The sequence below is a fragment of the Hemiscyllium ocellatum genome, chromosome 15 (assembly GCF_020745735.1).
Source record: "Hemiscyllium ocellatum isolate sHemOce1 chromosome 15, sHemOce1.pat.X.cur, whole genome shotgun sequence".
Lineage (NCBI taxonomy): Eukaryota > Metazoa > Chordata > Chondrichthyes > Orectolobiformes > Hemiscylliidae > Hemiscyllium > Hemiscyllium ocellatum.
In genome coordinates, this window is record NC_083415.1 from 2,383,056 (window position 1) to 2,396,278 (window position 13,223).

Sequence of the window (13,223 nt, forward strand, 5' to 3'; positions counted from 1 at the left end):
ACCTACAGCACATGGAATGCAGCAGTTCAAGAAAGCAGCTCACCAACACATTCTTGAGGGCAACTAGGGATGGAGCAATAAATACTGGTCCAGCCTGTCATACCCACATCCCATGGGTGAATTAAAACAAAATTACGTTGAAGGCAGAATAGGAAGATCTTCACCTGAGATTCCAGTCGTGTTTGGATTAAACATCTCTCACTGTCTAATTAATAATAGAACATAGAACATTACAGCACAGAACAGGCCCTTCGATCCTTGACGTTGCGCCAACCTGTGGAACCAATCTGAAGCCCATCTAACCTACACTATTCCTTTCTCGTCCACATACCTATCTAATGACCGTTCAAATGCCCTTAAAGTTGGTGAGTCTACTACTGTTGCAGGAAGTGCATTCCACACCCCTACTACTCTCTGAGTAAAGAAACTACCTCTGACATCTGTCCAATATCTAACCCCCCTCTATGTCCCCTCGTGCTAGCCATCACCATCCAAGAATAAAGGATCTCACTGTCCACCCTATCTAACCCTCTGATTATCTTCTATGTCTCAACCTTCTCTCCATACTAGGCAACATCCTATGTGGGTGGCATAGTGGTCAGCACTGCTGCCTCACAGCACCAGAGACCTAGGTTCAGTTCCCACTTCAGGTGACTGACTGTGTGGAGTTTGCACATTCTCCCCATGTCTGCTCGGGTATCCTCTGGGTGCTCCGGTTTCCTCCCACAATCCAAAGATGTGCAGGTTAGGTGAATTGGCCATGCTAAATTGCCTGTAGCGTTAGGTGAAGGGGTGGATGTAAGGGAATGGGTCTGGGTGGGTGGCGGATCGGTGTGGACTTGTTGGGCCGAAGGGCCTGTTTCCACACTGTAAGTAATCTAATCTAATCTAATCTAAATCTCCTCTGAACACTTTCCAAAGCTTCCACATCCTTCCTATAATGCAGTGACCAGAGCTGTACACAACACGCCAGAGTTTTGTACAGAGATAACCTGATCTCATGGCTCCAAAACTCAATCCCTGTACCAATAAAAGCTAGCACATTATATGCCTCCTTAATAACCCTATCAACCTGGGTGGCAACTTTCAGGGATCTATGCACATGGACACTGAGATCTCTCTGCTCATCCACATTACCAAGCATCTTATCATTAGCCCAGTACTCTGTAATCCTGTTACTCCTTCCAAAGTGAGTCACCTCACACTTTTCCACATTAAACTCCATTTGCCACCTCTCAGCCCACCTCTGCAGCTTATCTATGTCCCTCTGTAACCTGCAACATCCTTCCGCACTGTCCAAAACTCCAAATTTATTAACCTATCCTTCTATGCCCTCGTCCACATCATTTATAAAAATGACAAACAGCTGTGGCCCCAAAACAGATCCTTGTGATACCCCACTAGTAATTGAACTCTAGGATGAACATTTCTCATCAACTACCACCCTCTGTCTTCTTTCAGCTAGCCAATTTCTGATCCAAACTGCTAAATCACCCTCAATCCCATATCTCCATATTTTATGCAATAGCCAATCGTGGGGGAACCTTAACAAATGCTTTACTGAAATCATATACACCACATCAACCACTTTACTCTCATCCACCTGTTTGGTCACCTTCTCAAAGAACCCAATAAGGTTTGTGAAGCATGACCTACCTTCACAAAACCATGTTGACTATCCCTAATCAACTTATTCCTTTGTGGATGAGTATATATCCCTCTCTTATAACCCTTTCCAACACTTTACCCACAACCGAAGTAAGGCTCATAGGTCTATAATTTCAAAGGTTGTCACTACTCCCCTTCTTGAACAAGGGAACAACGTTTGCAATCCTCCAATCCTCTGGCACTATTCCTGTAGACAATGATGATAAAGATCAAAATCAATGGTTTGGCAGTCTCCTCCCTGGCTTCCCAGAGAGTCTTTGGATAAATCCCATCTGGCCCAGAGGGCTTGTCTATTTTTACACTTTCCAGAATTGCTAACACCTCCTCCTTATACAACTCAATCCCATCTAGACCAGTCGCCTGTATCTCAGTATTCTCCTGGACCGAAGTGTCTTTCTCTAGTGTGAATACTGACAAAGGGTATTCATTTAGTGTTTCCCCTCTCTCCTTTGACTCCACACACAACCTCCCACTACTATCTGTAATTGACCCTAATCTTACTCTAGTCATTCTTGATATACCTACAGAAAGTCTTAGGGTTTTCCTTGATCCTATCCGACAATGAACTTCTCCTGTCCTCTCCTGGCTCTAACTTGGGATTCTACCTTCATTTTATAGAATCCATACAGTATGGAAACAGGCCCCACGGCCCAACAAGTCCACACCAACCCTCTGAAGAGTAACCCGTCCACACCCACTTCCCTACCCAATATTTATCCATGACTAATGCACCCTAATGACATATCCCTGGACACTATGGATAATTTAGCATGGCCAATCCCCCTAACCTGCACACCTTTTGGACTGTGGAAGGAAACCGGACCACCCAGAGGAAACCCATGCAGACACAGGGAGAATGTGCAAACTCCACACAGTCACCCGAGGCAGGAATCGAACCAGAGTTCCTGGTGCTGTGAGGCAGCAGTGCTAACCACTGAGCCACCGTGCCGCCCAGTGGGGTGCAGCTCCATGACAGCATCGTAAGCTTGCCCCAGGTTCCAAAATCTCTTTACATAACACTGAAGTATCTGGAATGGGCATTGAACTCTCAACCTTCTGATTTGGAGGTGAGATATGCTACACACTACATCGCAGTTAACGTGCTGAATCAGGAGGACCAACATAAACCATCGGGATACAGGAACAGAAATTGCCACTGAGCCTGCACTCCATTTAATTCAGAGATGGCAGCTCGGTATCTTAACTCTTTCTGCGAGCCTTAATTCCCCGTTTTGGAATGCATTTGGCTCCGGGATTTTCTAATCCACCTGTTTCGAAATGTAATTACACACAGGATCTGAACCCACGCCTTCCGGTTAAGAGGTAGAAACACCACTGCTGTACCACAAAAGCCCCCAGTGTACTTGTCTCTCCTGAAGTCATTTTATTTAATCTAATCTGTTTTGTTTTCAGGATTTGCTTTGGGCGTCCAACAGATACACCCGGCTCTGATCCAGCGTCCCCTCGGGTAAGAGAGAGAAACCTTTATTATACAAGTGGCTCTGTACCCAGAAGGTTGTGCATTTCTGTAGCATCTCTCACCATTTCAAGTTGCCCCAAAGCACACTACAGCCAAAGAGGCATTCTGTAATTTCTGCTGAAATGTAAGAAATGCAGCAGCCAATTTGCACAGTAAGATTGCACTAACTGTAATCTGATCACGATGCAGGAATCTATTTTGGTGATGTTAACTTGAGGGGTAAATATGGGCCAGGGTACAGGAAATAACTGACATTCAAATAGCACTGTGGGATCCTCTATATGCCTGCATGATACACCACCACCTAGAGGGAGCAATAAATGCTGCCCTTTACCGCAATGCCCAAGAAGAAAACACATAACAGGGCCTCAACGTGACATCTCATCTAAAAAATGGCACCTCCAGCAATGCAGCACTCTGGCAGTTAGATCATGTGCTGAATCTAATGCTTATGGGTGGCACGGTGGCTCAGTGGTTAGCACTGCTTCCTCACAGTGCCAGAGACCTGGGTTTGATCCCAGCCTCGAGCGATCGCGTGGAGTTTGCATGCTCTCCCCGTGACTGTGGGGTGTTCCAGTTTCCTCCCACAATCTAAAAGATGTGCAGCTTAGGTGAATTGGCCACGCTAAATTGTCCAGGTGCGTTAGTCAGGGTTAAATGTAGAGTTATCGGGAATGGGTTTGGGTGGGGTACTCTTTGGAGAGTCGGTGTGGATCTGTTGGGCCGAATGGCCTGTCTCTATACTGTAGGGATTCTGTGAATTCTTTTGTGTGGTTTTTATGCATTAATCAAAGATTCAATTTAAAGACAAAGAGAAGGTATAATTACAGCCTTGTTCAATAACACTAACTATCCTTCTATATGCTCATCTAAGATTGGCCACCCTGCAATCTTACTGCTACACTGTCAAGAGAATTTTCTGTCAACTCTGTATTTCTTCCAGCAATCTAACTGACAGTGTCCACACTATGCTATTTATGTCCAGTGGGATGCAGCTCCATGACATCATTGTAAGCTTGCCTCGGGTTCCAAGTTCTCTTTGTACGACATCAAAGTCTCTGGAGGGGGGATTGACTCGGAGATGAGAGTACTACACACTACGTCGCAGTTAACGTGCTGAATCAGGAGGACCAATGTAAACCATCGGGATACAGGAACAGAAATTGCCACTGAGCCTGCACTCCATTTAATTCAGAGATGGCAGCTCAGTATCTTAACTCTTTCTGCTAGCCTTAATTCCCCGTTTTGGAATGCATTTGGCTCCGGTATTTTCTAATCCACCTGTTCAGAAATGTAATTACACACAGGACCTGAACCCAAGTCTCCTGATTAAGAGGTAGTGACAAAAACCCTCCATCCACTTGCCTAACAAAATTCATTCAATCTCCGTATGATGTTGTCAATTAACTTTATGTCACAGCTTTCTGCAGGAGAGAGTTCTAGATTCTACAAACGCTTTTCAGATGGCACTTCTGAATAATTGCCCCAATTATAAAGTTGTGGCCTCTTTCATTTAGGAATCTCACACCAGAGGAGTTTGTCTTTCTATCAATCCTGACATGTCCCTTACCTCAGTAATATTGCTCACAGATAGGACTGAATGTTTATTTTCCTCTCTCTCTTGTTTTCTCTCTGTCCTTAATTTTGATGGGAAATTGTTACTCAGTTTTATTAGCACTGAGTACACAACCTTCCTATTCCCAAAGCAGCTGGATAATCCTTTGTTTTTGAGTGTGTTTCGGATGAATTCACTCTAAACTGAACCTTTCACATTGCATTAAGTATTCAGGCAGAAGGAATGTGTGGACTGAATTCTGTTGTGTGTTTGTTAAATCAATCTTCCTTTCATTTTCATATTGTGCTGTTTCTCAGAGGTGGAGACTCCCTTCACAGTTGCTCCCAGCTTTTACTTGGCACAACTTCTGACATTTAGTACATTGGGCTATGGAGTGTTGAGCCATACTGAGCAGGAACCCCCCAAGGTGTGAGGCCGTCATTCCCTGGGATGTTCAGGTCAGAGGCAATGCCATGATGAGAGGGGGGGAGAGCAGCCAATGTTCCTGCCCCTGATGATAACCCCTGACTCTGACTGAGATGTTGATGAAGTTTGGGCTCCAGTACGATGGTGACATGGTAGCCGCTGACTGGAGCCAGATCTCCCTTTTCTCGGATGCAGACACGAAGCAAGTAATGGGGCATGTTGGTTCATGGTGACCATGCTGACCCACTGCCTTTAGGTGATCAGGGGAGTGCCTTGCTCTGCCAATGGCCTCATTACGCGGCTAACCTGGCAGGTGGGAATAGTGACTGCTGCTTTTCTGACAGGTAAACTAGGATAGCCTGTCTACTGGGGTTTTGAGAGGATCCACTTGCGCCAATTGGGGGAAATTGGAGGCTCAAAGTGTGAGGAGGGCCAGCTGCTGAAACTCTATAGCCTTGTCACCCACAATTTCTCCATTTCCTTCCTCCACCCTCCCCCAACCACCCCCATTAAAAACTACTCCCCTTGTGGTCAGTGTGGATCTCACGGCTTTGGAGTGAGTTGCCATGGACAAAGTAATGAGACCATTTCGAAGAACTGTCCAATCTATATGGCTTGTCTCAGCTGACTATTCGATTCCTGGAAATTCCTGTCTGAGGTTGGACATCCTTTGCATCAGTAACCAGCTTAATATTCATGGTGGAAGAAAGGACTACTTTGACGTGACCTCTTTCACATCCTTGGAATGTCCCAATGTACTTTGAAGCCTTCTTTCCTCACCATATCTCTTGTAATATGAAGCAGCCAATTTGCTGTTTGCTGTCAGCAATCTGATTAGTTGATTGGTTTTCAATGTGGGAAATAAATGCCAATTTGGACCCAGAGAACGCGCCAGCTGTTCTAGTTGTGTCCTGGAACCTTTAACACTTTGATTGAAAGCAGCATCCAATTAGTCTACCAATGTGGCACACCGTGGTTGGATTTGACTACCTGGGTTCAACCTTGAACACCAGGGACTCTTATAGTGCAGTGCTGGAGGAAGAGAATTGGTAAAACATGAAGCCTGGGCCCTCCTGTGGTACAGTGGTCAAATCCCTACCCTTGGGCTGGGTTCCAGGTCCACCTGCTCCAAGACTGTGTAATAACATCTCTGAACACGTTTATTATTTTTAAAAAACAAAGGTCCAACTTGAACCCTTGATCTTCAGACTCAGATGGGGGTTGCTCCCAACTGAAACAAGGGTAATAGTAAAATGGCCCTCGATTGTGTCAGGATTGTATTCCTTCTCCCTGCACTCAACAGCTCTTTTCCTTACAGGGTCAGCCACTGGGGTTTCTCTGTGTCATTCTTGCCCCCTCAAGCTTGGCTTGTTCTGCCCCATTAGATTTCAGCCAGTCACCTAATTGTCCCATGAATGCATCCTTGGGAAACCTTGGCTCCTATGTGTGTGAGCTAGAGATTCTCCTCAACTGAGCAGCTGGCTAATCTGATTGGAGTTTCTCGACAGCAACGTACTAGTCTGTGCTTGAATTCCAGGGAAACGTTGCTCACAGTGGCGCTGGCACGTTTAACTTGATTTGAATGATTTAAATTTCCAAGTAGGACAGCTATTGCAGATTACATTTGGAAACAGTGATGTTTTTTTCGCAAAAACTAGGCAGTCAACATTTTGTTCACAACTATTGGACTGAATTTTAAGATTTGTTTTGACCTGCAGCTCCACTTATTTGATTGGAAACAGTTTTGGTTCAATCGAGAAATCTAGTGACTTTGAATGTAAAATCGTTCTTGAGTCCGTCTTTTAAAACTCCAGGAGGAACTGAATTTACAGCTGGGCCTCCCTTTTCTGACTTGTTTTATTTTTTTTTCATGGGATTTGGGCATTATAGACAATGCCAGCATTTGTTCACCCATCCCTGAATGCCCTTGAGCTGAGTAGCATCCTTGGCTATATCAGAGGGCACTTGAGTCAACCATGCTGCTGTGGGTCTGGAGTCACATGTAAGCCAGACCAGATAGGGACAGCAGATGTTCCTTGTGAAAGAACTCTGGACCTGGGATCCTGATTAACATCCAAAGGCAGTTTTATGGAGAACCATTGCTGCATTTTCATCTAACTGCTCTCTCCAGTTTTTGTAATCGCACTCTGTATTTATGATCCCTGTTTAAGGAGTTATTCTTGTATTTGATTTGATTATTAGTGTTACATTTACCAAGATACAGTGAAAAGTATTACTTTGTGTGCTATCCAGACAAATCATTTCTTATGTATGTCAGAGTAATCGAACAGAATATAGTATTACAGTTACAGAGAAAGATCAACTCTAATATGAGAATATTTTTCCTGCATAATCAAAAATCTTAAGAATGTATTCCAAAAAAGCTACTCTTGTAATCTAAGTGATCAGTTCAGCTCATGAGTTGGTCTGAGGTTCTGATCTTGTACCGGTCAGATTAGGCAAGGAGCAGCTAGCTCCTATCTTCCTGATGGAAACTGTTAGGGGGATAGTGTTGGTGCTTTATGCCTGTCCTCAATTGTTCAACTTACCCTTGGTGGGATTTGAACTCTTTGTCTTGTGTTGTTAGACCTGTACACTGACCATTAGATGATCAGATAGAAATAGTGCAAACCATACCAAAGTTTTAGTTTTGGATGGTTTCTAAAGAAAGTACAGTGCTCAGTGTAACCGTGCGGGTGACCAAAGACTACCATGATCATGAACCAGTAGAGTCACAATCTTAGGCTTTGGAGGATGAAGAATAGATGATAGCCTTACCAATGTTGCCAGTCTTCTGAGAATTGTATAACATCTGTCAATGTACCCCAGAGGTCATCTTCATGGTATCCTGGCATAGTATCAGTTATTGAACCTTTGTTCTGGCAGGACCTTTGGGCTTCTGAGTCTCGGGAACGCTAGGTAATGTGTATGTATGTTTTTAGAGAGGACAGTGTTTACATTTTGAATGAGGGAGCACTCTGCCAACATTTCAGCAATTCTGTATATGTGGAATTCTAGTGTCAGGAACTTCTAAATTGATAACTGAAATGTTTACTCATTTCTAGCTTTGCATCTGATTTGAATGATGATGTGTAGTGAAGGACAGATTAAAGGATTACATGGGTGTAGTGTAGTGCAGTGCTTCTGTAACTGCACTAGTGTTTCAGAGGCTTGGACTTACCATTCAGAGAATGTGAGCTTGGAACAGGAGGGAGGCCATTTAACCCTTTGAACCTGTTCTGCCATTCCTAGAAACATAGCAAATAGGAACAGGAGGAGGCTGTTCAGCCCTTCAAGCCTGTTCCACCATTCAATATGATAATGTTTGAGCGTTCAACACTGTTCCCGCTTTCTCCACATACCCTTTGATCCCTTTAACTATATCTAACTTCTTCTTGAAAACATTTTGTGTCAGAGAATCCACAGGCTCCCCACTCTCTGGGTGAATGTATTTCTCCTCATCTCAGTCCTAAGTGGTCTACCCCAGCTTCTGAAAATGTGATCCTTGGATATGGACTGCCCCATCATTAAAAATATCTTTCCTGCATTTAACCTGTCCCACCCTGTTAGAATTTTATAGGTTTCTATGAGATGCTGCTCTTTCTGAGAAACTCCAGTGAATCTAATCCTAACCAATCCAGTCTGCCTTCATACAGGGATCATTTTAGTAAACCTAATAACCTACTTAATTAATTCAATAAGATCATAGCTGATCTGTGATAAATTCCATTCTCCAGAATCTAAGTTCAGTTTGAACATGATAACACAAAGGATTCTGGCTTCAGGTAAAGTAACCATGGAGCTGTCTGACTCTTAGAAAAACCCAACATGTTAATGAATGACTGTTCCAGAAGGAAATCTTCTGTCTTTTTATGGTCTGGCCTGTATGTGACTCCAGTCCAACACAAACATGGTTGATTCTTCAATTCTATTCACTTTTCAGGCAAGAGTAATGAATGCCAACTTTAAGAAAAAATAGTTATTAAAAAGAAGTCCTGTAGTTTTTTTTCTTTTATTTTCTTTCTTTAGCCATAGTGCTTATTCTTCCCCACAGCACTCATGTCTGTGTAAGTGACATTTCTACAATGTCAGACTTTCCACATTGCAATTCCTGCCTCACTCATCATATTTTTAAAATAATAACCTCCAGGTATGCTCCTTGGCCTGGCCAGGTTGGCTGTTAATAGGTCCAGGCCACGGGCCGTGGAGGGGCCCATTTCTGCCAACTGTCTGTCCCTCTTCCACGGTTACATGCTAATCTGTATTTATTGAAATCAATAAAAACACTGTGCAAAATAATTTTGTTAATTGTTTCCACCACCAGGAAAAACACCTATGTGGCCAAGGAACCAATAACAAGCAAAGCTTTGTGGGAGTAATGCTTACATGAAAATGGGGAGGGTAGGGATCAAATCAAAATAGAGTTGGGGGGAAATAAAACACCCCACTCCCCATGGTGCCCATCTCCCAGTAAAGGCAGTGAGAATACTGATGGACACTGCATGTTTCTTATCCAGGGACTGAACAGGGACAAGCATTTGGCAGAGATGAACCCCTCCACAGCCCGTAGCCTGGATCTATTAACAGCCAACCTGGCCAGGCCAAGGAGTGGACCTGGAGGTTATTATTTTAAAAATCTGATGAGCAAGGCAGAATTTACACGGTGGAAAGTGTGACATTATAGAAATGCCTGTAATGCGTTTGGCATGGACTTGTTGGACTTGAGTCACACATAGGCCAGACCATAAAAAGATAGAATGACCTTCTGGAACAGTCATTCATTAACGTGTTGGGTTTTTCTAACAGTCGGACAGCTCCATGGTTATTTTACCTGAAGCCAGAACCCTTTGTATTATCATTTTCAAACTGAACTTTGATTCTGGAAAATGGAACATGAGCTGCTTGTGAATACAATGCTGCTGCTGGGAGGATGATTGAAGAATATCTGGACCTGGGCTGAGGGTTATACATCTAAGTTGAAGAATTCAGTACCACATCAGTAATTAGGATCATAGAGATGTACAGCATGGAAACTGACCCTTTGGTCCAACTCGTCCATGCCGGCCAGATATCTCAACCCAATCTAGTCCCACCTGCCAGCACCCAGCCCATATCCTTCCAAACCCTTCCTATTCATATACCTATCCAGATGCCTTTTAAATGTTGGAATTGTACCAGCCTCCACCACTTCCTCTGGCAGCTCATTCCATACATGTATTGCCCTCTGTATGAAAATGTTGCCCTTTCAGTCTCTTTTATATCTTTCCCCTCTCACCTTAAGCCTGTGCCATCTAGTTCTGGACTCACCCACCCCAGGGAAAAGACTTTGCCTATTTATCCTATCCACGCCCCTCGTGATTTTATAAACCTCTATAAGATCATCCGTGAGCCTCCGATGCTCCACGGAATACAGCCCCAGCCTTTTCAACCTTTCCCTATAGCTCAAATCCTCCAACCCTAGTGACATCCTTATAAATCTTTTCTGAACCCTTTCAAGTTTCACAACATCTTTCTGACATCCTGTAATCAATCCTCTGACCGACAAAGGAAACCATGTCAAACGCCTTCTTCACTATCCTGCCTACCTATGACTCCACTTTCAAGGAGCTATGAACCTGCACTTCAAGGTCTCTTTGTTCAGCAACATTCCCTAGGACCTTACCATTAAGTGTATAAGTCCAGCTAAGATTTGCTTTCCCAAAATGCAGCACCTCGCATTTATCTGAATTAAATTCCATCTGCCACTCCTCAGCCCATTGGCCCGTCTGGTCAAGATCCTGTTGTAATCTGAGGTAACCCTCTTCACTGTCCACTACACCCTCCAATTTTGGTGTCATCTGCAAACTTCCTAACTGTACCTCTTATGCTCACATCCAAATTATTTATATAAATGACAAAAAGTCGTGGACCCAGCACCCATCCTTGTGGCATTCCACTGTCACAGGTCTCCAATCTGAAAAACAACCCCCCACCACCACCCTCTGTCTTCTACCTTCGAGCTAGTTCTATAAACAAATGGCTAGTTCTCCCTGTATTCTATGAGATCTAACCTTGCTAACCAGTCTCCCATGAGGAAGCTTGTCAAACACCTTACTGAAGTCCGTAGAGATCACATCCACCGTTCTGCCCTCATCAATCCTCTTTGTTACTTCTTCAAAAATGCAATCAAGTTTGTGAGACATGATTTTCCACGCACAAAGCCATGTTGACTATCCCTAATCAGTCCTTGCCTTTCCAAAAATACATGTATATCCTGTCCCTTAGAATTGCCTGCAACAACTTGCCCACCACCAACGTCAGGCTCACCGGTCTATAGTTCCCTGGCTTGTCCTTACCACCTTTCTTAAATAGTGGCACCACGTTTGCCAACTTCATCTTCCGGCATCTCATCTGTGATTATCGATGATACAAATATCTCAGCAAGAGGCCCAGCAATCACTTCTCGAGCTTCCCACAGAGATCTAGGGTACACTTGATCAGGTCCACTTTTATGCGCTTTGAGACATCCAGCACTTCCTATTCTGTAATATGGACATTTTTCAAGATGTCACCATCTAATTCCCAACATTCTATCACTTCCATGTCCTTCTCCATAGTAAACACTGATGGAAAATACTTGTTTAGTATCTCAAAGTTTGGGAGAAGATTTGTAGCTTGGGTGCTCGTTGTTGTGTTCTGTTCGCCGAGCTGGGAATTTGTGTTGCAAACGTTTCGTCCCCTGTCTAGGTGACATCCTCAGTGCTTGAGAGCCTCCTGTGAAGCGCTTCTGTGATGTTTCCTCCTGCAGCCGGAGGGAACATCACAGGAGCGCTTCACAGGAGGCTCCCAAGCACTGAGGATGTCATCTAGACTGGGAACGAAACGTTTGTTTAGTATCTCCCCCCATCTCCTGCAGGTCCGCACATAGGCTACCTTGCTGATCGTTGAGGGACCCTATTCTCTCCCTTGTTATGTTTTGTTCAGTCGGTCATCAAACTGTTTACCTGGATACATCAGATTAAAGTGTGACAATCTCTAGTTCAAAGTCCAATTGTGCAGTTGATTATTTTCGATTGAAAACATCAGGATTTTGAAATGGAGGGTTATCCAGCGTGGAATCAAGTGTCGCAGAATCTGATAGGGTGACAGCACTTTGGAGAGACCCTGAATAAATAATCAGAGCCCCAGATCTAATCATTTACTGAAAGTGCTTTGATCAAAATGATCCAAGTTTGAACTTGAGGTGAGAGGGGAAAGATTTAAAAGGGATTTAAGGGGCAACATTTTCATGCAGAGGGTGGTAGGTTTATGGAATGAGCTGCCAGAGGAAGTGGTGGAGGCTGGTACAATTCCAACATTTAAAAGGTATCTGGATAGATGTATGAATAGGAAGGGTTTGGAGGGATATAGGTCAAATGAGGCTAGATTAATATAGAATATCTGGTCTGTTTCCGTGAATAGTCATGCCTCTATGACTCTGACTTGAAGTGCATAGGACATGGGAGCAAAAATAGGCCATATGGCCCATTGAGTATGCCTCACCATTGAGTGAGATCATGGCTGATCTGATCATCTTCCTCATGTTGTAATTGTACCAGCATCCACCACCTTTGCTGGCAGCTCATTCCATACACACACCACCCGCTTCGGTTCCTTCATAAATCTTTCCCCTCTCACCTTAAACCTATGCCCTCTAGTTTTGGACTTCCCTACCAGAGAAAAGACCTTGGCTACTCATGCATTATTTCAAAAGTGTCCTAACCAATGCCCTGTACAGCCGCAACATGACCTCCCAACTCCTATACTCAATTCACTAACCAATAAAGGCAAGCTTCCCAAACATATTCTTCACTATCCAGTCTACCTGCGGCTCCACTTTCATGGAACGATAAACCTGCACCCAAGGTTCTCTGTTCGGTGACACTCCCCAGGACTATACCGTTAAGTGTACGACTCCTGCCCTTGTCATCTTTGTCTTCAATGTGTGGCCCCACATTCTGAAATGATGCCATCTGGTCCTAGACTCCCCCACAGGGAAACGACTTTGAATCCCTAGAATATGGAAGCAGGCCATTCAGTCAGTCGAGTTCACACCAACTCTCCAAAGAACAAGCA

The 13,223-nt window shown here is 44.0% G+C and overlaps 1 protein-coding gene across 1 annotated transcript in view; it reads left to right on the forward strand.

Annotated features, from left to right (window-relative positions):
- The window catches only part of LOC132822678 (RNA-binding protein 38-like), a 72,183-nt gene that overhangs the window by 12,172 nt on the left and 46,788 nt on the right, over window positions 1–13,223 (forward strand). The window contains exon 3 of the mRNA XM_060835929.1: window positions 3,082–3,136. Within this exon, the coding sequence (XP_060691912.1) occupies window positions 3,082–3,136 (55 nt within the window). The remainder of the gene's footprint in view (window positions 1–3,081; window positions 3,137–13,223) is intronic.